This window comes from Carya illinoinensis, chromosome 15 (genome assembly GCF_018687715.1).
Source record: "Carya illinoinensis cultivar Pawnee chromosome 15, C.illinoinensisPawnee_v1, whole genome shotgun sequence".
NCBI lineage: Eukaryota > Viridiplantae > Streptophyta > Magnoliopsida > Fagales > Juglandaceae > Carya > Carya illinoinensis.
Window position 1 is genome coordinate 15,665,228 of NC_056766.1, and position 26,108 is coordinate 15,691,335.

General features: G+C 36.0%; 2 protein-coding genes across 6 annotated transcripts; one reads left to right on the plus strand and one right to left on the minus strand.

Annotated features, from left to right (window-relative positions):
• The first annotated feature begins 2,062 nt into the window (after positions 1-2,062).
• Positions 2,063-18,852, plus strand: LOC122296520 (lysophospholipid acyltransferase LPEAT1-like). 2 transcript variants are annotated; one of them, XM_043106291.1, is made up of 9 exons: positions 2,063-2,906; positions 3,895-4,014; positions 4,167-4,204; positions 5,274-5,338; positions 14,087-14,155; positions 14,791-14,924; positions 16,107-16,247; positions 17,684-17,747; positions 18,135-18,852. In XM_043106291.1, the coding sequence occupies exons 1-9, from the start codon at positions 2,364-2,366 to the stop codon at positions 18,152-18,154; spliced, it is 1,194 nt and encodes a 397-aa protein (XP_042962225.1). In that variant the 5' UTR covers positions 2,063-2,363; the 3' UTR covers positions 18,155-18,852. The 2 variants fall into 2 exon arrangements, with proteins under 2 accessions (XP_042962225.1, XP_042962224.1); XM_043106290.1 differs by having other exon boundaries at positions 2,064-2,906; positions 17,684-18,223.
• A 2,000-nt stretch (positions 18,853-20,852) lies between these two features.
• On the minus strand, positions 20,853-25,837 carry LOC122297507 (deSI-like protein At4g17486). 4 transcript variants are annotated; one of them, XM_043107589.1, is made up of 5 exons: positions 25,740-25,837; positions 25,436-25,576; positions 23,233-23,529; positions 21,766-22,053; positions 20,853-21,276 (listed from the first exon to the last, which is right to left on the minus strand). In XM_043107589.1, exons 3-5 carry the CDS (start codon positions 23,480-23,482, stop codon positions 21,032-21,034), a joined length of 783 nt encoding a protein of 260 aa, XP_042963523.1. In that variant the 5' UTR covers positions 23,483-23,529; positions 25,436-25,576; positions 25,740-25,837; the 3' UTR covers positions 20,853-21,031. The 4 variants fall into 4 exon arrangements, with proteins under 4 accessions (XP_042963523.1, XP_042963524.1, XP_042963522.1 ...); XM_043107590.1 differs by having other exon boundaries at positions 23,233-23,545; positions 25,436-25,831; XM_043107588.1 differs by having other exon boundaries at positions 23,233-23,486; positions 25,436-25,830.
• Positions 25,838-26,108: the final 271 nt, after the last annotated feature.

Consider the following 26,108-nt stretch of genomic DNA (forward strand, 5'->3'; position numbering starts at 1 on the left):
ATTGTTATCAGGTGATTCAGGTCGAGTAGAATTAGATACAATATTAAGATTTATAAGTTTCATATACTTTCTATGAAAAAAAGTAGAGTTTATCATTAAAAATAAATAAATTTTTTACGTAGATTTTAAATTTATTAATTTTTTAAAAATGTATACATAAGACTTGCACATCTTAAAATTGGAAATATCATTTCTTACCATTACAATGACTAATAGCATGCTAAATTTAAAAGATATGCAAGGATGGAACCTTCTAGTTTCATCTGTTTGAGTCTAATAAATAAGTTATAGCTTATAGTATTATTGAAAGTCGGATTATTAAATAGATAAATAACATGTAATATGACAAAATTGTAATGATTAGATATTAGAAAGAAGGCAAATTACAACAAAAGTGATTTTTGAGTAGAATAAAATGAATTCTTTAAATGATTTAATAGTTCTATTGCAAAAAAATAAAAATAAAAATAAAATGTCATTTTATTATTCTTTTAACTATTTATTGCTTTTTTACCCCGGTATCAAATAATTAGAAAAAAAGTAAAAGATAAAAAAATAAATTTTCAATTATTTAACATTACACGTGGGTTTGAATGATTAAAAAATTGGTGAGCTATGACAAAGGATTGATGTCGGAAACTTTGGGTTGTTGCCAATATTTTAAATACTTTACCGGATGTCATATTATTTAAGGTATTTGAATAAAATATTTCGATATCGATATTATTTCGTGTACTATTTTGAGATAATCGATATATGAATAAATTATATATAAATATATAAAAATTATATTCTAAAATAATGGTCTATATATAAATAAATTATACATAAATATATATATAAATTATAAATAGTTTGGTCTAAATTAAAAGTAAAAAAATGAGCTTGTAATTTGAAGAAATGAAAAAAAAAAAAAAAGTAAAGGCCAAAATACCGACCTATATGGGGCAAGTATGTAGGCTGATACAGGCTGAAATATTGACTAGTACAACGGGTACCGGTCGGTATTTGGACTAGTATGAAACACGTAAAGTACCTATATCGGACTAGTGGCTGGTATGGCATATACTAGCCGGTACGGTACAATATTTAAAATACTGATTGTAGCTACCTTAGATAGTGACTGTGATGAGGGTTGGTGAAACAAAAGGTCAAAATGATATTATCATTCAGCCATTTTATTAAGGGATTATTCGAATGGTGAGATGAGAAGAGATGATTTTAAATGAAAGTTAAATAAAATATTATTAAAATATTATTTTTTAATATTATTATTATTTTGAGTTTTGAAAATGTTGAATTAGAATTTGACAATATTGAATTGTTTATTATATTTTGTGTAAAAATTTAAAGAAATTATAATGATGCGATGAGATAAGATGATCTCTCAATCCCAATAACCACTAAGAGTAATGTCTTAAATAGAAAATTTTCATTTAGATTTTTTTTTTTTTAAAGAAAGTAAATTTCACTATAAAAAGCATAGAAAAATTTATTATTTTTTAGTAGAATCCAACTTGTACGAGTATTGTATATTTAAAATTTATACCTAACATTACCCTACCATTAAAATGTTTTACCAAGATTTAAATATTAACATTACTTCTTGTTTAATGGCAGCCACTTTCTTTTATGCCCAGATATTCTTTTCAAATTCTAATTTACCATTTTTTGTTTTGTTTTTAGTAATTGGTATTTGTATTTTATTTTATTTTTTAACACTAAATAAATACATAAGACACATTTATAACTAATCATAAAAAATTACTATAGAAACTAAATATGATTAATATTTCAATTTATTAAACAATAAATAATTCGGAAATTGATCTCTTTATAATTCTATACGAAATTAAGGATAATTTTAAAAAATTAAAATTTATTTTTAATAAAATTTCATAATTATATTGATTAATTATAAAATAAATGATAAAATAGTTATGATTTTATTATTATTTTTAATTTTTAATAAGTCAAAATTAGCCATTAATGTTTTTTGAAAAAAATTAAAGTTAGGGAATATTTTTGCTGAAGATTCTGGCAATAGTGGCAAGTGGATCTTTGGTCCCAACATTGGCAGTTTCCCTTCTTCGCATTCTGTTCGTTTCTTGGCTTTCACCATCATAGCTCAGCTCGAATCTAATCCAACGGTCAAACCCCAATCATCCGACATCCCTCATCTCCACTCCTAACCTATAAAATTCCAGCTTTAATGCCGGATTCGGTTTGAGCTTTCTTTTCTCCTTCCCCATCTGGATGCTTCTCCCAGATCCACATTAGCTCCTCTCCGCTACATTCTCCTCCAACCGCCAAAACCTCCCTGTAATGCCAATGGCTTTCCGCTGATTTAGGGTTTCGCAATCATGGAGACCGAACTCAAAGACCTCGATCCGACTCGAGGGCAAGGCCTGCCCAGGCCACAACCATCCGAATCCAACCACGACGATGGCTCCACCAAAGATGACCGCCCGCTACTCAAGCCCGAGTCTTTGTCTGAGTCCTCCTCCTCCTCCACTCTCCCTATCTCCCAAGAGAGCCTCGACAAGAAGTTCGCCGCCTTCGCTCGACATGACGTATACGGCCCATTGGGATGCGGCGAGCTACCATTGGAGGAGAAGATCCTGCTCGCCATCGCCTCGGTGATACTGGTGCCGATACGCGTGGTGCTGGCGACGAGCCTGTTGCTATTTTATTACCTGATATGCCGGATTTGTACACTGTTCTCGGCGCCGAATCGGGATGACAGTGAGCAGGAGGACTATGCGCACATGGGCGGGTGGAATAGGGCTGTGATCGTCCAGTGTGGAAAGTTCCTCTCGAGGGCCGTGCTGTTCATCTTCGGTTTTTATTGGATCAAGGAGACGTTCCAGATTTCTGATAGTGGCTTCAAGTCATCCGCCGCTCAGGTACCCAATCCCACTCTCTTTCTGTAGTTGTATGTTTCCATGTCAAAATAGCTTTTTGAATGCTACCGTGTAAAGTTAAACGTAAGATGTATACATCCAGGCTTGAGCACATCGATAAGAAATTAATGGCTGAAATACATTTTTTGTATCGATCAAATTGTAAAGTGCCAATGACAGTCCCTCCATCCATCATTCACGCACGCCAAATTTAGTCTGTTCAATTTAGTCTCTTCTTTCATGCATTGTTGCATTGGGCTTCTTCTATTGTATTGAATGAAACGAGTCTTAATGACTTTTATGCTACTTTCTTACTTTCCGTACCACCAAGTTTATAATTAGGCTCTTTCTTGTATACTGCATGTATGCTTGGGCTTTGCCTAATTACTAGGATCAATAAAATCTCTTTTCACCTATAAAAAAAATTTATTCAGGGAAGAAAATCAAACGCAGGTCAAATTTCATGGACCAAAATTGTTTTAGCCTATAAGAATAAAGCGGATTCATTTCCTGTTCGCGTATGATTCACTTTAGGATGCAACAGGACGAAAACAACTCACTGTTCTGTTGTATACCACCCTATGTAAATCAACTTTACTCTTCAAATTACTGCTTAACCCTGAGGGGTAGGTCAGTTAGTCAAGCTTTGGGTTTGCTCCTCAATGGTCACTAGTTCGAGTTCTCTCAGGATCACTGGAGGTTTACCTGGCCGTTAACTTCAGGACCCTATGAGATTAGTCGAGGTGTGCGCAAGCTGGCCCGGACACCCACAAATATAAAAAAATTACTGCTTTCTGTAAGCTATGTAAACCCACATAACCTTTAATTGTAGAGTTAGTCTGAAGATGAGTAGCTGACTAAATCACTTTGGTTCTGCATTCGTAGATGTTCTTTCTTGTTTGTTGTTTGGGTCCTGTTGGATTTGTGTACAAGATTTCTTTCGTCTTACTCCTTTTCAAATTTTCTTGATATGTTTTTTTCTAATTGGCAGAATGAGGGCAAAGATGAGTCTGAAGAGCCTGCAAGACCTAGCGTGATTATATCTAACCACGTATCCTACATAGACATACTGTACCACATGTCTTCTTTCTTCCCAAGCTTCGTCGCTAAGGTTTGTTCATTTGGCTGGCTGCATAAAAAAGAAATTACTTATGCTCTACTTTTGTTAAATTTGATGGATATATTTTCTTTGCTTTTAGTGTTCTGACTGATACATTTCTGTTCTGAATCTTTCGATTGTAATCCTGGATTTCATTGCTGAAGCAATCAGTGGGCAAACTTCCTCTAGTTGGTCTCATCAGGTTAGTTCATTTCTTGTGAGCTTCCTCAAGTCTTCTGGTTTCTTGTGATGATTCTCATAATTGTACGATTGAATAGTTTAGCATATTATTGCAAATAATGAGTTACTAATATAAAAGGTATAATATGCTAAATGATGTTAAACTGGATGGTAATCCTCCGATGTTTTTTGATAAGTGGTAATCCTCCGATGTTTTGACTAATCATTGCTTAATCAAATTTTGTTTTGCTTTTATTATGCATAAGATTAGTGTTCCTTCTGCCTAATGAATTCTAATATTGTTCAGCTTTAGTCTATGATTTTGGGAGGAGAAAGATGTTATTTTAAAGAGAATGTGCTTAAGATATGTGTGACTGGATTTCTGAACAGACACTTAAAAATCTTGGTGCCATGTTGGAATGTTCTTGTATGTCAGTCGGGCAGTAACATCAAACATGATATTTGCACATTGCCATGAGTGCTGCAAAAAGAACATGCTTTGTAAACTAGCCTAAAGAGGCTGAACATCGGACTACAGGGAAATTATCAAACACAGACATAAAATAAAACAAAAAAGGGAAAAAACAAGAGATCACCTTTATTTAGGTAAGGAGTCCTGCTTGTCAAAAAATTCAGGGAAGGAGTACTGACAGGACATGGTAGGATAACAATAGTACAGATTATCCAGGGAGGGAGTCTTACATGTGTGTATTCACAGTAAACACCATCTGTTTAAAAGCTGCACAAACTGTCACACACTCTACTTACAGAATAGTCACCACCAGACCAAGAGGAGAGAAGTACAGCAGAATAAATATAGCAATTATCAGAACTTCAGATTAATATTACAAGTTAAGTGTTGGAATTAGTTAATAAATTTTTTTATTAATTTAATCAGAAAAACACTCCGATTAACATAGTCAGAGAAAACACTACCAACTAGCAGGCCTTTCTTTTGTCAAATATTTTATGTCTTACCTTGAATGGGTGCGAAATGGTTGAATGGGGAATGTCTGTGATACTTTATCTATTGCTGAAAGAGCTTGAATGGGTACAAAATGTTTACAATTCGTTTGGCATGTTTCTGGCAGCAAGTGCCTCGGTTGTGTTTATGTTCAGCGGGAGTCAAAGTCATCTGACTTCAAGGGTGTTTCAGGTACAACAACATGGATGGCTATATTCTTTACTTTTGTTCTACGTATTGGAGGATAAGCACATTACTCAAAAGGCCTCCCTTGCCACCCTCTTTTTTTTTTTTTTTGTCTTTTCTGGTGTTTATCTTAATTTTCAGACGGCATGTCATGGTATTATTTGCATCAATATGAATCAAGCTGAAAAATTTAGTTTACCATGTGTTGATTTCATCTATATTTTGGGTATAGTATAATAATATTATGAAATTTGTGAAGTAATGGAAATAAAGTAAATAATTTATCATATGTAACAGCTTGCCTTGACTGACTTCAATATTCTAACTTATGCTAGTCAAGATGCCACCTCACAAGATTCCTCCTATGCAAGGCTAACACTGCGAAGTTTCCATTCATTAAACTTATACTACTTTGCAAAGTGAGGGTCTCTTGAAGACACAGGTTTGGGTAAGGGGATGTGAAGGGTGAGAGGAAAAATTTAAAACGGGAAGGTGTAGAAAGACCTATCTCTGTTGCTGCTACACTTTCATCAGCAGCCTCCCACCTGTGATAGTGTTGGTTAAGGAAGGTCAATCCAATGATCTAACTTTGCAACCATCCTACATTTTCTTTTCTTTTTTATTTTTCTTTACTTTGTGGGGGTTCATGGGGCCCATGCAATTGTGCAACACATGGGCAAATGCTCAAATGCCCCAGAAACAAGCTACTGTGGTGGGCCTTCTCCCTTATAAAAATTAATTTAATATTGTGTGGCCCATTGAACTACATATCAGATTTCTTTTTCTTTTTTTTTTTTAATTTATTATTATTATTTTTTTATGAGTAAGAAGATATTTTATTGATATAAAGATAGGCATAGTCCAAGTACATAGGAGGTATACATGTGATTACACCTATTTAGGAACTAGAAATAGTTACAAGGAAATCATGGAAGCTGAGACCATTTAAATCTATAGCAATGGCCCACATAAATAAAGTCTTTTAGAAAAAGGTCTTAAAATCTTTCAAGGAGCGCTCACGATCTTTGAAATGTCTATCATTTCTTTCACTCCAGATGCTCCAAAATATACAAATGGGAGCCATTTTCCACACAGGTGCAATTTGTGGTGTCTCCGTGATCCCTCTCCAAATTGCTAGTAGTTCAACCACCCTCCCCAGCATTACCTATGCCAATCCCACTTTGCTGAAAAAGTAATTCCGTATGGCCCGAGCAAACTCACAATGTAGGAGCAAACTCACAAGTAACGCCAGTCAATGATTATAAGCCCACCTTTTCTTAGATTATCAATAGTCATAACCTTCCCTAAGGTTTCTTTACAAACAAAGTAGGTGCTTACTCCTCCATATGCTCTTCCAAGGAAAATTATGTCTAGCTTGAGCTGTAGGTGTCTCATAGAAAAATCGTACCTGAAATTTTCTTTTGCTAGAAGGTCTCCATTCCATCTTATCCACCACTGTAACAGCAGGACTAATGTTGTATAGTAGGTTAAAGAATCCCACCAGGACACTTACTACACAATCATGTGCCTCCCAAATGAAGCTAACATTCCATTCCTGCGAACCATTAGTAATTGCCCGCAAGTCAGCCACCATAGCATCTTGTTCCCGTGCAATTCTGAAAATAGATGGATAAACATCCTTAAGAGCCATATCTCCCGCCCAAACATCATGCCAAAAACTGATTCTACTGCCATCCCCCATACATAGCCTAGTGTTGCTAAAAAAGATCACCAACCTTTTCGGATATGCTTCCATAACCCCATTCTGTATGCCCCCCTAACTTCGTTAGAACACAAACTCCCATGCTTCCATAACCCCATTTTGTATGCCCCATAACCCCGTTAGAACTAGGGGGGAGTTTGGTCCGGTCCGAGGAGGTTTTGTGGACCGGACTGGACCTATTCGGTCTAGAGTTTTCCCACCCTGGACCAAACCGAGCTCCCTAAGGGTTGGGAGCTTGGTCCGGTCGGTTCGTTCAGTCCACCCTTGACTTTTTTTTTTTTTTAATCCAATGGTATTTTGTTGAATACTTGTAATTATATTATGATATATTTAATATATATACATTAGTTATACTATTATATATACATTAGTAATACACTAATTGGATTAAACCACAGTGGATGGTCTTGTTTTTTATTCCATTGAACCACAGATAGTGGCAAGGTTGGAAAGAGCGTTCGAGGAAGAGGAGATATATGAAGTGATCAGACGTATGGGGAAAGACAAAGCGCTAGGACCAGATGGCTTCTCGATGGGATTCTTCCACACATGTTGGGAGGTGATAAAAGAGGATATGTTGAATGTCTTCCAGGAATTATTCTTGTCTGGGAAATTTCAGAAAAGTCTGAATACAACTTTTATTGCATTAATTCCGAAGAAGACTGAGGCTGCGGAAGTGAAGGATTTTAGGCCCGTTAGCCTCATTAACGGGGTCTATAAAATTATTTCAAAGATTCTAGCAAACAGGTTGGGAGAGGCCATTGGTAAGATAATCTCAAAGCCACAAAATGCCTTTGTTAGGGGTCGTCAAATTCTGGATTCGGTATTAATAGCCAATGAATGTTTGATAGTAGACTAAAATCCGGTATGACAGGGATTATTTGTAAATTAGATATGGAAAAGGCATATGACCATGTAAATTGGGACTTTCTTATCTATCTATTGAGGAGATGTGGATTTGGGGAAAAATGGTGTAGGTGGATCAGATGGTGCATCTCAACAGCAAGATTCTCAATTTTGATTAATGGCAGTCCAGAAGGCTTTTTTAATAGCTCGAGAGGTTTAAGATAAGGAGATCCGCTATCCCCACTTCTCTTTGTTATTATCATGGAGGCCCTGAGTAGGATGTTAATGGCCTTAGTTACCAATGGTTTGTTGGCTGGTTTTTCTGTGGGTGATCGGGATAGGGGCCTTATCTCGATATCTCATTTATTTTTTGCTGATGATACTTTAATTTTCTATGAGGCAGAACAAGAACAACTTAGAACTCTGAAAGCGGTATTGTTATGCTTTGAAGCAGCATCAGGCTTGAGAGTAAATTTTGATAAATCAGAATTAGTACCAGTTGGGAATGTTAGTAGATCTCGACAGTTGGCTAACACTTTGGGGTGTAAGGTAGCTACTCTTCCTATGCATATCTGAGTCTACCGCTGGGGGCGGCTTCACGTGTCATAGCTATATGGGATACAGTTATCGAGAAAATAGAGAGAAGATTGGCTGAATGGAAGAGACTGTACTTATCGAAAGGAGGCCGAGTGACCCTGATAAAGAGTACTCTTTCTAACTTACCCACTTACTTCCTTTCTCTTTTTACAATTCCAGCTTCTGTGGCGGCACGGATTGAAAAATTGTATCGGGATTTCCTTTGGAGTGGTTTGGGGGATGAATTCAAGTTTCACCTAATCAACTTGGATACGGTTTGCAGACCAATTTCTTCAGGTGGTTTGGGGATAAAGAACTTGATAAAGTTCAATCGGGCACTCCTAGGGAAATGGTTTTGGAGATATAATATGGAGCCAGAAGCATTATGGAAAGCAGTAGTTCATAGTAAATATGACAGCCTATGGGGGAGATGGTGTACTAGAGAAGGGAATGGGCCGTATGGAGTAGGGATCTGGAAGCAAATAAGAAGAGGATGGAGGTTATTTGCCAACCATACTAAACTTTTGGTGGGGGAGGGCACACGTATAAAATTTTGGAGGGACATTTGGTGTGGAGAGGAGGCACTGAAGGATGCTTTTCCTTTTGTATATCAAGTGGCGTGCGATCAAGAAGCTTCGGTCGCGGATCTTTTGATTCGCTCAGGGGATCAAGTACACTGGAACGTCACTTTTTATAGAGCAGCACATGATTGGGAAGTAAACAGTTTCGCAGATTTTTTCAACCTAGTGTACTCTATGAAGCCGAATGGATTGCATGAAGATAAGCTGTGGTGGAAACATATGGGTAAGGGTATTTTCTCGGTTCGCTCTTATTATAAGGCCCTTACAGATATACCAAATGTTCCGTTTCCATGGAGAAGATTGTGGAGGAATAAGGCGCCGCCCAAAACACCTTTCTTCATCTGGACAGCAGCCCTGGGTAAGATTCTGACCACCAATAATCTGTGGAAGCGGCAGGTAATCATTACTGATTGGTGCTGTATATGTAAGAAAGCTGGTGAGTCAGTGAATCATCTCCTGCTACACTATGAGACAGCTAGAGCATTGTGGTGTGAAGTATTCCGTCGAGTAGGGTTGAATTGGGTGATGCCGAAGTCAGTTGTTGAACTATTAGCCAGTTGGGCGATGCTGGTGGGAGATCTACATATCAAAGCTATGTGGAAGATGGTACCTATCTGCATTATGTAGTGCATTTGACAAGAGCGAAATGAAAGAACATTTGAAGATAAGGAGAGGACATCTGAGGAGCTTTGTATCTTATTTTTCAGCACTTTATTTCTATGGTCTCTAGCTATAGACTTTAATGGCCTAAATGTACACGAGTTTCTAGTGATTTCTATAGCCACCTAGATAGGTCTTATCTCTTGTATACTTTCTTGTGTACTTGGGCTACGCCTATTATTATTAATACTACTGTTTACTTATAAAAAAAAAAAAGTAATACACTAATTCTATTAGTCTATTAGTATATAGTAAATTAGTAATAGTTATTAACTTATTTACTATAACTAATAATACACTGGTACTAATACTATAACTAATAACTATATATATATTAATAATAATACTATATGTAATATACTAGTTTTACTATATCTCTTCAAACCCCATACATTTTTATTAATACTCTTATGTCATACTATATTAAATAATAGTAATACTCTTATTACTAATACTTTATGTAGTTATATTAAATACTATATTACTAATACTCTACATAGTTATAGTGATTTAATACTAACATATTACATATTAAGTTAACTATACTAATACTATTATAAATTTATACAGATATAATATATTATAATTTATACCATAACTCTTATAATATGTTAATATATTAATATATACTAGTACTATATATTATAGTTAATAGTTATACATTAAAGAATATAATAATACAATCATACTAAATATATATGATTTAGTTATTATGAATTTATGATTAGTGTAACTATATAATAGTATTAGTATTAGACTATTAGTAATATTAGTTATGTTCAATTAGTCAGTTTATATAACTATTTTCTACATTATTAGTATTAATAATATTAGTATTAGTTATGGCTATATAGCCTATATTAGAATTGAGAGTCTTAGACTATATAATAGACTAATAGTATTAGCTATATTAGTATTAGTATTAGTTATACTGTTATAGTGATTTAATATATTATAATTTTTATATTGTAATTTATACTATAACTCTTATAATATGTTAATATATTAATATATACTAGTACGTCTCTATATTATAGTTATACATTAAAGAATATAATAATACATTCATACTAAATATATATAGTTATAGTGATTTAGTTATAACTATATTAGTATTAGTGTTACTTATAGTATTTAATATAACTATATAGTCTGTATTGGTATAACTATAGTATATTATAATATTAGACTATTAGTATTATTTTTTTTAATACCATATTAGACTATTAGTATTAGTATAAATATTAGTATTTGTTAAAAATTATATAATTAATTTATAAAATTATTTATATAAATAATATATATAAATTATATTTTATTTTTATTTTTCATTCGGTCCAGTCCAGAGTAGAAAACCCTTGGATCGGGACCAGACCGAATGAGTTCAGTCCTTCCAAAATTGGACCGGACTGGACCAAATTTGGTCCAATCTGGTCCGGTCCAAAAATGGCCGGTCCGGTCGATTTGACTAGCCGAATCTCACCCCTAGTTAGAACACAACCCCCCCCCCCCCCCCTTCCCCCACTAGCGGGTACTTCCATAACCCCACGTATCAGATATTAAACTAAGCTCAACATATTCCACTTACAACATCTTTGTCCAAAGGTACCCAATCCCCACCCTCACCCTCCACCCAAAACCTAAGGCACCTCGCCACCGCCACATACAAGATCAATGGGCTCCGGCAGCACCACCGAGGGCGGTTCGGTGTCGGTCCTCCCTCCAGTGACCTCTCCTGTTTCTTTGGGGCCAAATTGACGAGATTCTCGGTGACAAGGATATCTCTTGGAGGCGACATCGACCATCAAACCTGTGCCTCCACCACCAACACAGACAAGACCAACGGGTTTTGACAACTTCTCTGAGGGCACTTCGGCGTTGGTTCCCCCTTCAGGGACCATGATTTTCCACTCCTTTGGTTCGTTGGAGCAGATCTAGGGTAGTTCCATAACTTTTTTCTTGTAGAACATCTCAAATCGGCATTTTATTCCCATATAACATCATCTCTCTATGAGATGACGAAGCGAGATGATCCTGTGATGTGAGATCGGAGGATGACGACGCGCGATGTGGATTCTTCTCAAATGGATGGTAAGAGGTGGTTGAAGGTGGAATAAAAAACTTTCGTTTTTATGAAAGAGGGAGGAAATAGTTTTTGCATCTCTAAACGGAGTAAAAGGATTGCTAAGTTTATGTGTCTATGTGGGATGGCAACTTTATGGGTAGCTAAGGGGTAGATAATTGTTTAGAACTCATTTGTCATGAGGGATTCTTCAGGGAGCTAAGGATGGGTAATGGAGTTCTCATCATTCAACATCATATCAATGCAAGGGGCAATTTTCTGCAACTTTCAGATTTCTGGAATGGAAGGAGGAAAGGTTTGTTGGTGATCCTGGAACGTGCAAATGGCATCGGATGAAAGTTTTCTACATTCCATTTGACGCATCACTGGGTCCAAAGTTGTTGTTATGAAGCAAGCGAATAGAGTAAAGTTTGTTAATGGAAAGACAATGGGAAGGCCTCCGTCAGTCAAAGGTGCCTTGTACACCTTGTTGTTGAGGTCATTGGCGGGTAGTCCAGCAAAGAATAGCTTCGTTGTGGAAGGAAAGGTTAAGGCACTTTTAGGAGACAAAGGCTGTTAGGTGACATTGGGAGAAGTGGAAGGTAAGCACCATGTGTTGCAAGGTGGAATGGCTGCCTCTGTCGAGTGTTTGAGGGTGGGAGAAGTGGAGGGGGGTCTTGTGGGCTGTCAGAGCTCAATTGACGAGAGTTATGGAGTATATGAGAGATTTTACGATTAATGTGGATGAGGGGCTGGACCAGATCACGAGTTTGGGTGGTGGATTGAAAATGGATAAGGGGGTAGGGGGTAGATCCAACGGGTTTGAAGGCCTTAAGTGCATTGGCACAGGACATCTTGACGCCGTCGCAGATAGGGTTGTCGGATGCCGGCATCACTGTTCACACCGGTATCACTCAGGACATCGGCATCTTGCAGTCTAACTGCCTTCAATCACCAGTTGCAAATGGGGTTGGTACATTTTCCTAGGGTTCACTTTCAGTTGTAGATGGGGGATCCTTCCATGGTTTTGAGTATTTTGGAAGAAGCAGACGAGCCTCTTTCAAAAGATGATATGGGGTAACAGAAGGTAGTGCTTCCCCTACCTGTTTTATTCCCCCTGAGGGTGCAGTAGGTTCTGACAAGTGGCACAGAAAGGATCATCGGGGGGTGGAGCACTTGCAAGCAATGTCCTCGTTGATGGAACGACGACACCTATGCCAAAGTTGAAGGAACCCTTAATGGTAACAACAACAATGGACAGCAAGAATATAGTTGTTGAGGAGGTTCAGGATTTGAATGAAAGACATGGTAGGGAGGAAATTATGGGTTTGTCGTTGGTGCCTTGTGAGAATGAATGTCTAGGGTCGGAAGTGCAGTTGGGAACCATGTTTGGGGATAATATTGTTCCCCCGGTTTCTCTTCCTCAGATAAACAATATTGCGGGTTCACCATCGGATTGGGTTTTGGATAAGGTTAACTAGATTCAGCATGTTGTGGGACTTTCATATGGAGGATGTGAAGACTAATTTAAAGTACTACTCGCTGTGATTGAGGCGGGCCGCTTGCTTGAAACTAAATCGAGTTTTAAGAAAAGATGGGAGTTAAAGCGTTTTTCTTGGGCAATCAACTATGACGCTAAGGGAGGTAGCTCAAGTTGAGGGAAGGCTAAAGGGAGGGCATTCTGAAGACGTCCTTGTAGAGGGAGTTTAGGGTGGAATATTTGTCTTTCGGGAAAAAGGGGTTGGGGTTGGGTAGGTGTGTTCTATTCCAATTCAGGCTTGGTGTATTCCATTGTATTCGGGCATCATTAGGAGCTCTCTAGTATAGGCTAGGTGCTTTCTTGTATATGTCTGGTGTACTTGGTTACTCCTGTTGATATATTTATATATATATATATATATAATATTTTTACTTAAAAAAAAGATATTAAACTGATAAGGACAGAAACTACACCTAGGTTCTTGCTGAATGAATAATGAAGGCAATATATGAAGACAGATCAACACATGCAATAAATTATAAAATATGTACTAGCAGTCTACAACATTAACAAAAAAAAAAAAAAAAAAAAAAAATCTATAACATATACCAAAAGAAAAAGCATACACCAGAATATTTGACCTTTGTACTGTTGATACATATTTAACTAATTGGGAAGTGGATTTATTTCTCCTTTAACTTCTTATGAGAGGCTAGGAACGCTCATCACTAATTGTGCTCTAGCATTATATACTATGCCTTCTCTGTGTAATTGTGTTGGGCTTATACATGTGTCCTGCTGATTCTAATCCCTCGGTTGCTTGCAGGTGTCGTGACCGAAAGAATTGAAGAAGCTCACCGAGATAAGTCTGCTCCAATAATGATGCTTTTTCCAGGTAATCAATTGTCTGTACCAAACAACCAGTATCTTCAACAAAATCTCGAGAAGACTGAAGTTATTAATAAATTTCATTTCAACTGCAAGAAATCTTATATAGAGATCTTAAATAGTGTGCTTAAAAAAAAAGAATTCCTGCTTATAAAAAAAAAAAAAGAATTCCTGAGGTAGAAAACTTCACTTGCAGGTCTTCCAGAGTGTCTGTATTGCCAGTCACCTCCTATAAATATGGGAACATATAATTGCCTGACTTTGACATAGCTTCTTTAGTTGGTAAACAGTAGCAAATCTTCAAACAGAATTCTCCCATATTCTTTCACTTTTAGCTTCATCAATGGAAGTGGGAGTAGTATGTGTAGGGAATTACCAGTGTAATTGTCACACTACTATGTTTCTCCTTCCAGAATTCATGTGTATCTTTTGCGCTTATTAATAAAGATTTCTCACGTCGAGAACAGAAAATTGTTGCACTCCAATGTTGCTCACTTGTCTTATGATCAAATAACTGTCTCTGGGGTCATAGTAAATTCTTCTCCCTCCATCAAAATTCTATTGGCATGTATATTTGGCCTGATTACAATCAAGTATTTACTCTTTTTTTTTTTTTTTTCACTTTTTTTTTCCTTTTTGCAGAAGGCACAACTACAAATGGAGACTTCCTGCTGCCATTCAAAACAGGTGCATTTTTAGCAAAAGCACCCGTGCTTCCAGTGATTTTAAGGTATCCTTTCCGAAGATTTAGTCCTGCCTGGGATTCAATGTCTGGGGTGAGTGCTTCTTATGCTCAACTTTCATAACCTTTTAACAAATTTAGATAATGATAGATTGTGCAACACTGTGTCCATCTCATTTGGTTGACTTGAAAAGGCTCATTGTTTTGTTAGAGTACGATAATTGCATTCCAAATGTTTTCTTGGGCTCAATTTGGTTGACTTGAAAAGGCTCATTGTTTTGTTAGAGTACGATAATTGCATTCCAAATGTTTTCTTGGGCTCAATTTTTTTATTTACATTTGGAATGCATTTATCATACACTTAAACCCCCTATGGGTTGGCTCAATTGTTAAGTGTCTTGTTCCTGGGGGTATGCTCCTTGTAGGTCTAAGGTTTGAACTCTTAGTTGCAAATAATTTTTAGGGGCAACTTCCCGTTGGTGAAAGTTGATGATTTATCTGATCTGTGTAATGTGAGCATGTTACACAGGTCTAGGGTTTAACTATATAAAAGATATGTTGCGTGGTCTCTGGGATTTCCCATCATTAAAAATGCATTTATCAAATACTTGTGCATGAAATGATAAAGGCATGTCAAATGTAAGTAATGAATTGATAAAAGTGAAAATTATTTTGCTTTTGATCTGGACAATAGTTTTAGGATGCTCTAAATAGAGAAATGTGTGAACCGATGCAAGGCCAGAGGGAAGGCATCTCTTGGGTATTTTCTTCCCCTGTAAATAACCGATCAAAAAAATCTCTTCCCCTGTAAATATAAATGCTTTTGAACAAGAAAAGTGTATTAGAAGTACTGGCCCTCCCACAACCAGAGCCTAGTCACAAAATCCTAGGTTCATTTAAAGTAAGTTTAAGTAGTTTCTTATAACAAGAAAAAAAAGTTGAAGTAGTGGAAAAACTCCATCTTACATGATATTCTTGTATCACATTCTAGCTCCTAACTTGTTATTAGGTGTTTGCTGTTTGTATACTCCCTGTACTTGGGCTATGCCTATTTACTGGTTTTACAAAATCTTATCTTTCCCATAAAAAAATATAGTAGAAAAGCTCCTTGGAGAACGGATGAAAATTTTTCAAAGTCTAATCAATTCCACTATTTGCAATAGTAAGCTCATATCTGCATGTGCACTCAATGTTTCTTAGGAGCTAATATGTTCAGAGGAGGTTTTGTGTTTGTGGCAATTTGAAACCTAATTCTTGTCTAATTCTTTTTGTGCAGGCGAGACATGTCTTTTTTCTTCTCTGTCAATTTGTAAATCACTTAGAGGTGATGCAATTACCTATTTACTACCCCTCACAGCAAGAAAAGGATGATCCAAAACTTTATGCTGACAATGTTAGAACGTTGATAGCAAGTGAGGTACATTTCCAGTCATTTTTTTAATTTGAAATTACTAAATAATAATTACATTACTTCTTAATTTCTTGCTTGAGAACCCATAAAAAAGGTTCTTGCTTGAGAATGAAACCATTAGTTGATAGTCAGACAAATATTGGAGCCTTGGCTTCCCTGAAAGGTCAGAATCACTACTAAGTGACTCCAACTTATCTCCCAAGCTAGATAAAAGGCTGGCTGAATTTTTATTTATTTTATATGTATAAGGCCCTTGCTTTTGGGGAATCATCTGACTCTTTGAAATTTGTAAGTCCCAAATCATGGCAGTTGTACATACTAAGAGATCATAATGTGTAAAAATGGAGATGGGCTACATGTTGAAATGGAATGTTTAGGACGTTAAAATTCCACTAGGCAGGAGATGTAGGTGTAGCATTAAAATTTCTTACCCAACAATAAAAAGAAAAAAGAAAAAACTGAAGCATTGACAGTATGGTGAAAGTCAAATTTGTGAGTCATAGATAAGATCTTCAGTTTGTTGATCTGTTCATGAAGTGTTTATTATGTCCAAAAATCTACTTGGATATCTTGCTTAATGATAAGCAGCAAGTCATCTTCAAAACTTATACCGATTCACCTCAAATAGATGAGCTTGAACCATTAGAAAGCTGTATGTGGTTTTAACTAACATTAGGGTGGTGGTATACGGTAGTATCAGTACTCTTGCCAAAAACATGTCACTGAATGAAACCACTTGTTGAGGTTGGCCATGTGGCTCAACACTGTCGGTTTAATGTATGATACTGTGCTCTGGTTAATGAAGGAAATTGATGGAGTATTGAATTTTCATAATTCAAAAAGTGCTTACTGCATGTTTTCTAGTAATGCTGTAATTAGATATATTTCTCTTGTATACTACATGTATACTTGGGCTTTGCCTAAATATGAGGATTAATAAATTTTTCTTACTTATCAGAAAGAAAAGTGCTTACTGCATGTGAGGGGAATCTATAATTTTTGAATTCTAAGATCACTGACATCTGGAGGCCGAGATCAAGAATTAGTAGTAATATGTGGATATAATTTGCAAAACATATCACATAACGCAAGTAGAGAGTACATGTATATCCATTCATTTGTTGTATACTTTCCTATCACAAATTAAGGACAAGATAAAGAAGTGGCTTCTGAGGGGTGATAGCTATGTCAGATGTTGGTTCTTGAATATGAAGAGGGGCCTAAGGCACCTATATCATTTAATGACTACTGATTGGCGGCAAAATCCACTAGCATTAAAAGAAGTGCATATATTTCACCAGTTTGTCTATTCGAATTTTATATTAAAAAAGAAGGTCTGTATTTATGAATGTTGGCTCTGTACAATTTTTAGTGCTGTTGTAACCCTATTTGGCGACTGATATTAACTTGTTGCTATTGCTGTTGCTCTTTTTTGTGTGAAGGGAAATTTGACACTTTCAGATATTGGGCTGCCCGAAAAGAGAATCTATCTTGCTGCTCTCAATGGTAATAATAGCCTGCCTAATGTTTTGCATCAGAAAGACGATTGATAATTTCATGGCTTCGCTCCCAAATGATATGTTGTCCCAGTTGAGTTTCTTAGTTTCAATTGGTATTTGCTCATAAATGCACAGGCATAGCCAGGGGTGTACTCACCCATTTATCCCCCACAGACATTGGTGTGCTGTTATTTCCTTGTAACATTCTTACAGAGAATATTGCCTTTAAATTGTGTTTTATTCTGCTGATGTATCTCTTTCATCAAGGCATCCAATCTACTAGAGTTGTACGGCTTTTCTGGTGGTCACATACTCAAATGTTGAATGTCCTGAAACCCTTCTGTGGAGAACTGTGCATCTGTAAATCTGAATCTTCTCTTTCGTGTGCCTGCAGGTTTGTTATGCCAATGCTAATTCGGAGCTGTCTGTATATTCATTGTATAATTCTATTATTTATTGAAAAATAACTGAGATTAACAGAAATCATGTTGTGCGGAACAAGTATTTTCATTGTCTCGTGTCAGACATGCACTAATCCGGTTTTTGAGTACCACCTTGGGGCTAGAGTGGCATTTTTAAAGCTGGGGCCGTTCTGAAGTTTCAACAGGGTGGTTAATAGAGATCCCGGAAGATTATGTACCATTCTGAGGTAGCTTAGGTGCTGATATTGCTGTTGCTGAATATTCAGTTTTGAATTTTAGAAAGTTGGGGGTGGGGGAGGGGGGATGGATTTGCTTGGAAGGGACAGATTGCAGTAGAATTCTCTACTGCATTGACAACAGAATTTTTTATGATCAGGACTCTGTTCAAAGGGATTGAACAAAATTAAATTATGAGAAATCTTGGAGCAAGTTCCAAATATCATAAAGGTCATTGGAATTTGGAGATGCAAGCTATATATGGGAAATGATAAGGCTAGCTCAAGAGGCAAGTTAATGATGCTTGTTCTGGTTTGTTTCCATTGTCACTTTCTTCTTCCCACGTGAAGGCTCAAGTTATGGGGCTGTTTTTGACAATTTTTACAGAATAAGATGGAAGGGATCAATTTGGGAAGGGAAAAATGAGACTTTGAGAGTGAAGAAATAAATATCAAGATGCTTATTCGTTTTGAACATCAAAGTGCCAATTTTCTTGTCTTTTTTTCTCTTGTTTTCACCTTGTCACTTCATCGTGGTAATTTCATCGCCAGTAGAGATGCAGATTTTCAGGACAATTATAATGGCTGGTCGATGGATGGGAACTGATTCACAACTTTACCCCACCAAAAGCTTTACAGCCAATACATTAACCTTTATTCAGGGTTAGCTAGCCATCCCTTGGAAGGATTGTCAGCAATCTCTCCCAAGGAGTGGCTGGGTGGTTGGGCCATCCCAACTGCTTGGTGGGGGTGGGCGGCCACCCATGTGGGGTCGATACGGCTATCTTAAGAGTGGCAAGAACGACATCTAAGTGTAACCACCCCTAACTATACGAGAGATATATCTTGTCAACCCTCGGTATTTTTACTTTTTTTTTTTTTTTTATAGTATTATCTCTATACTTTTAGTGAGAATATTTTAATATTTTAATAGATTAGAGGAAATCATATTCCTAATGCTAAACATGTTACTTGAATTTGTATAAATATAATAATTGGTTTATGTATATGCCAACTTTATAAAGATATTAACAAAAAAGTAAACATTTGTAGATAAAGACATAAAATTCAATATAAATACTCTTATTTTATTAAAATAAAATAGCTTGTGAACAAGTTTAATTTCGCTCAAATATTAAATTAGCTATCATGAATTAAAAGAGTTTTGTTATATACAAGCAAAATCACGTACTAATCTACATATCAATACTAATTTCTTTATACTTAAAATTTAAATTAGTATTGTTTTTAATAAAATTTATTTTTTGACCAATTATAATAGATTAGCGCATATATTAATATACAATTGTACTTATAACTAGATTTTTTCGAACTAAAAATATAATTTGAGAAAATGCTCAAACTTGACTTATGTTTAAATAATATTTAAATAAAAATTAAACGATTTGACCACTCTTTTACGTCTCTATACCAAATTCAAATGAAAGATATTTTTAGTTTTAATTTTCTTATCGTCTTAAAAAAATATAGAAAATATAAATAAAAATTCCATATTTTTTTTTTTCAAAAAGTCCTTTCGACAATTTGAAGAAAAAGACAAAGATGTGAATTCCAAGTATTTAATGTCGTTGCTTCCATTGTTCATAGATTAGATTTAATATTACAAAATTTACACGTTGTATCCATCTTTTCAAATGATTGGGCTTGAAATAAAAATGTCAGAACTACACCTATTAGGAATTACGTGCAAAAGACTCCTCCCTTCGGACAAGCAAACCCAGAGGACAACACATTTGCTTGCTTTCTTTAGACGTCAATTACACAACAAAGAATCCGATTCCGACAGCAACAAAAGCACTTTTTATGGTCCATCTAGTCAAACCCATTGAACTTCTTTACTGAGAAACGATTGATGGAGAGGAAGAGCTCTCGATTCCAATCAATCTTATGGACTGTGAGAAACTGACCGTTGATTTCTTAAGCTCCCGAGCATGTGTTACTAGTAAACAACTTGATCTAAAATAATTTCTTTTCTTCAATTGGTAATGGGTTTTGTCAGAAACCAACCCCTTTGAATCGGGTGTTGATGGGCGGTGGAATAATACCGCCATTTACGACGTATCGGATCTACCTTTGCTTCTCCCTTTTGAAAAGAACCAAACTCAACTGTGTTATCAAGCTACTCAGGGAGACTGATTTGTATCCAAGGGATTACACAATCAGCCGGAGAAGTCTTATAAAGCAACCTTAAAAGGCTAAGATCAATAGTTGAAATATCCTCCCTTTTTTTACCACTCATTTGCAAGAGGGAGGTGAGAGAAAAGTGACTTCATTGTTCCCAGTTAAAAGTAACAGTTTGAGAAAAAAGAGGTGAAATATCACAGACGTCACATTATATTTTTAAGCTGAAAACAAATTTAAAAAGCAGTAAGAGATTAGTTGCATGCCGAGAATCCATATGAACTTTGAAGAGATCTGCCATAGACAACAAAAAAGTACCCAAAAAAACCAAGATACTAAAGGATGGCAATGCTTTGACATATATGGTTTCTTCTTAGTGTTTTTGACAGCAGATTAGTGTTACAATGGGAAGCATCACCTCACAAACTGTACTAAATCCAAAAGAAAACTAAAGGGCAGCGCACACCTTTGAAGGGCTGGCAGAAAAAAACGAATTTTCCTTTAACGAATTTTCACCTTTCTTTGAAGGAACCGTTGTGAGACCTTCTCAATTCCCATGGCGGTAAACATCCTTTCAAGGGTGATTGTAGAAACAATGAAGATGTTGACAATTGCTTTTGGCGCATGGAGATGGAAGATAGGCAACTGAAGGCACCAGTTAGCCTCTTCTTCTCGCTATCATACAGTTGGTAACTAGGGTCGTTCCTCACGGCAGATATCTTGAGGGCTTCAGGGAGTACCCAATTGCATATTGAACCTACCACAAAGTAAGAAAAAAATGATTAAAAAATTACATAAGCATCATGGCATATGACAAATCTTTTAGCCTCTCCAACTAGAAGTAAATACCTTAGAAAAATGAAAGGCCCTCGGAATCTAGAGTAACAAGCAACGACAAGCAAAAGTTGTCCAGTAAGAAGGTGACAATTTTAATAGAGAAGTTACCACGTTGAAATTAATTATGTCTGCATTTTCAGGTCAAAGACTCAAAAATAGAAAAAATTTTCATTTTGACTTATACTAAAAAACATATATACGGTCAGTTACGAAAAAATCTACCACCTTTTGATTGGATAGGTAACAGAACAAGTATGGGATAAAAATGTAGAAAGCTTCAATTTCTGGGGGTACAGGCAAGTATTTGAATCCAAAATGTTTAAGATAATATTTCGCACAAAACTCAGTGTAAGTAGTGTGAAATCAATTACTAAAGCAATGTGTCAGAATTGGAATAAGGAAAAAGTACCTATTTTTGCCAGTCGATTCACCCATTTTGGAATTGGTTTTCCTGTGAGCTTGAAACACACGTCCTTGCAGAAATGATTGCAGTTCTTGGCAATTAGGTGATAGGTATCGCCATTGTAGCTCGCTGAGTGGCGCTCCATGAACTTTCTCACCTGAATAGGATCCAAGCATGTGGTCCCAATGAATATTGACTTCCTGAACTTGAAGCCTGGGCACTGCCGGGGTTCAACCTCAAAAACCCCACTTGTGGGGAAGTCATGAGCTCCAAATGCATATTCTACATTATGAACTGTAGAGTGCAGTTGGGGCTATCAGAAAATCATGGGCTTCATTTCATAACCAAATGGTAATAAAAAGAGGAGAGAGCAACCAAGTACAGCGTTCATATGCTACTTTCTTTAAAACTTACTACCTAATGGCCTGTTCAATGTACAAGAACTGCCCCTAGCAAATCTGGTGGATCCCTATCTCATTGCTCTAAGTGAACAAAAGTATCTTCTCTTGGTTTCTGGATATGTTTGGATGGCGTAAGCAATTATGATGAATGGCATTCGGGAAATGCCACATTACAAGAGTGAGAGAAACATCTCAAATGCAAGTTCATTGTCAATCACAATACCTCAGTTCTTTTAATTATCCTTTTCTCTAATCTTCCGAACTTTCATGATAGGATAAAAAGATCAGTGCTACCTGTTGTGTTTTGGGGAAAAGGTGCTTGCCAGAATCCCCTCAGAACACCAACCATTATAAGTGGAGATCAATTGTCAATAATAACTAAGAATCAAGAAAAAAATGGAAGCATATTATTTCTAATCACTAGTTGCACCACATTCCAGTTCAATCATGGTGATATCTTACTTTCCCCATTTTCTGAATTAAGAAGAAGAATGAGGGAACCACTTAAAAATTGAAAGCAGGATTCCAATCCTGCCCCCATCCCATTTATGATTTTAGCTGTAATTTCTTAACTAGACCACATGCATCCTTCAGTCAGCAAATTAGGTATCCACCCAGCATGTATTATGAATATCTTCACCTCCTAGTTTCTCAACAAGACTTGTATTAGGATCATTTCTCTCATTCAGTTTCTATCTCTATAACCATCTACCATCTTATGGTTTTTTTTTTTATTTATTTTTATTATTATTATTATTACTTATAACCACATGTAGACGGACAATACTATTTCTACAAGGTTATATATTCATTTCGTCCCTTTGTTTTGCACTTTTGGCAAAGAACTCGTAAGGTTTTAAGAGACATAAAGTTGATCCTTGGGTTTCCATTTTGAATCGATAATCCTTTCATGATTAGTGACCTTAATGCTATTGCCCCCCCCCCCCCCCCCCCACAAAACAAAAGAAAAAAAAAATGTGGCAGGCAATGGCAGTAGAATTGCATCAGCTGCAAAAACATAATCTTGGCATTTCTAAAATAGATGCAAAAACATAAAAGTATCTAAGCTTACCTTCCACACCAGAATGAAATATACCAAGGCCTGCCCAGTAAACATAACCATTCATGGGTGTTAAGTCATAGACATTGAGATAGACTGGTGTATTGCCCGGACCATAGCTAGTTGACTTCACCTTGGGGAACATACGAAACTGGGTGGCAGATTTGCTTTTCACACGAGACACACAAAACCGAGTGGCTGATTTTCTTTTCAAACGAAGAGGCATAATGGATTTCCATCCTTTCTTTGATCCAAACTTCATGTTTCTTCAATGGTCAAAACAGAAATCAGTTAATGACTTTCTCCAACCTGTGCATATGGGTAACTATGCAAACATTAGCCCGTTTATTTTAAGATATATGATAAACCCGAGAAGGTATCATAAGAATGCAGTTATGTGATATAAGCTATGGCTGCCTCTTCTGCGGTTCAACAACTCTGATACAACTAAATCATTTTGTTTGTATTTTTCAAGATAATGTGACTATTTCTTCAAAATTAAAACTTATTAATGTAGCTCAAGAAAATTACAGTTTCCTTGAAAGTGATTGAGTATTCATAACATGGAGGAAGGTTTTGGTTCAGAGCCAACTTTATATGGCGTTTAGGAATTAATCTTATCTAATGTAGATATTTCTCTTGGTTATTTCCACGTATGGAGAAAATATTTTTTAAAAGATGACCACGGAATAGAAAAAACGAGGGGAACAACAACTGGCAAAAAAATCTAGCAAGTGAAGAATCAAAAGCTAGTACAAGAAGGTCGAAGGCTAATTTTTAATAGAAGGTCCCAGTCGGAGCAGATCACTGTTTGATGCTAGATGACAAGTTATGCTTTCAGAAGAAGAATAAGGGGTAACCACGGATGGAATATCATGGCATAGACATGCAAATAGAAGAAATCCATCCACCAAGATATGAGGAGGCAGTGACAGAAGGAGTGACGGGTCTGATATGATAAGAAACTTTGTACCATGAAAACTTGGGCAGTATAATAAAACAAGTTGAACTGGAACTCTTACTGAACATGGAAAGGAATTTTCAAGGATTTGGTTAAAGAAAAATTAAAAGCCAACTTTGGTGTAGTTTTCATCAACAATCACTTCATGGAACCCTTTGTTTGAAACAGCTTTCATCATTGTTTTACCTTGAAATCAAGTACCCAACTAGCAAATTGGAACAACATTATCAAGCATCAAGGCTCCCAGATTCTGATTCTTTCTGGACTGATCCTACAACTTCAGACATTCTTTTCAACGTCACACTAATCGTTTGTTTAAAATCTCTACTTGTCAAATTGACATTCCCTGATAAGTGTATATACTGTCAATTTCTCAAATTTGGTTTCTTCTCTGTTGTATGTATTTTGCTGGTTGAGATGAAACCACTCAATGCTAGTAATGCATATTTTAGGAAATCAAAATTAAAGGACTGATATTCTGTAGAGTTGTAAACACGTTAGAAACAATATACATCAAGGAAGTTGACTTTCTTTATTTTACCTAGCTATCAAAAAACAAAACAAAGTTGACTTTACTCCTAGATAGTTACTTATGGATCACAGGATCAGTTTCTTCAAGGACAATTGATAAAGGCAGAGTGGGGGAGAGGTTAAACCCAAAAAAAAAAAAAGACCTCCACTTCTCCTTATTCCATATGGTGAGGTAAAATGAAAATTTTATTAAATCACAAACATAGAAACTCGTAATAAATTAAAACCTAATAATAGCGTGTAGTTCTAATGAACCAATTTCTCGCTACCAAATGAGCTCTAAAATAACCAAATTCAACATAATTAAAAACAGAATAGATAAAGAAGTATTTCAGATCTAGTCGAAACTGTAATGCACCAGAAGACAGAACACACAAATACAGAAAATGCCCTCCAAAGTAAGACATCAGAATGGCAAGAATGATAAACCGTAGCTACTTACAGCTAAAAACAAGAAACACAATTTCGTCCCATTACGGAGAAAACACAGGAAATGATGAGAAAACTTTACAGTGCATAATTACCACTTCCAATATCTTTCCTCCTAATTTTCTTAGCAGCCAAACTGCCCCAGAATATAATTACTGATAAACAGAGACGAATATAGAAGATAAACAATGGGTATGCAGGACCAACCCAGAAGAAATAAACTTTGGGTGATTAAACAGACACCCCTCACAATTCAAGGAAAAAAAGAGAGAAGAAAATGGTAGAAGAACTCACAGATTCAGAGAGGACAGGCATTAGAACCCAACAAAACCATCTTCTTTACCATTGAAATAAGCACCACGGTTCACACCAGTAGTAAGTATGATCTACGAAAGGCTGTGATATTCCTCAAACAGAAACACTCATTCCCCAATCCTGACGCAACAATAAATAAACAAACAAATGAAGTAAATGGAAATATAAAAAAGCCCAAATTTGGAAGTCAATGCCAACTCTCTCCCTCTCTCGAGACTCTTGCTCCTCCTTTTTTTTCCAATATTGCACTGTCACAGACTATGGGGATAATTGCTGAGCTTACTTTAGTTTAGTTGCAGTCTTCCGGAATCCGGATGGAAGACTGGTGTCTAATTATTATCGTGTATGGATGATCACGTTGCTTTTCCGTGAGCTTTTAGGAAGGTTTAGGCATCTTCTTATTATTATAATTAACATTATTATAAGTTGAGTTGGGATAAAAAATAAAAAATAAATAAAATATTATTATAATTTATTTTTATTTTAAAATTTTAAAAAATAAAATTATTTATTTTATTTTATTTAAAAAATTAAAAAATTTATAATAATTAAATAAAATAAAGTAAAAATAATTGTAGACTTGAGGCCAGCTGTAGCATACATCAATATTAGGGCCCACACTGACCCATAGTCCATGCTGTATGTAAAGACA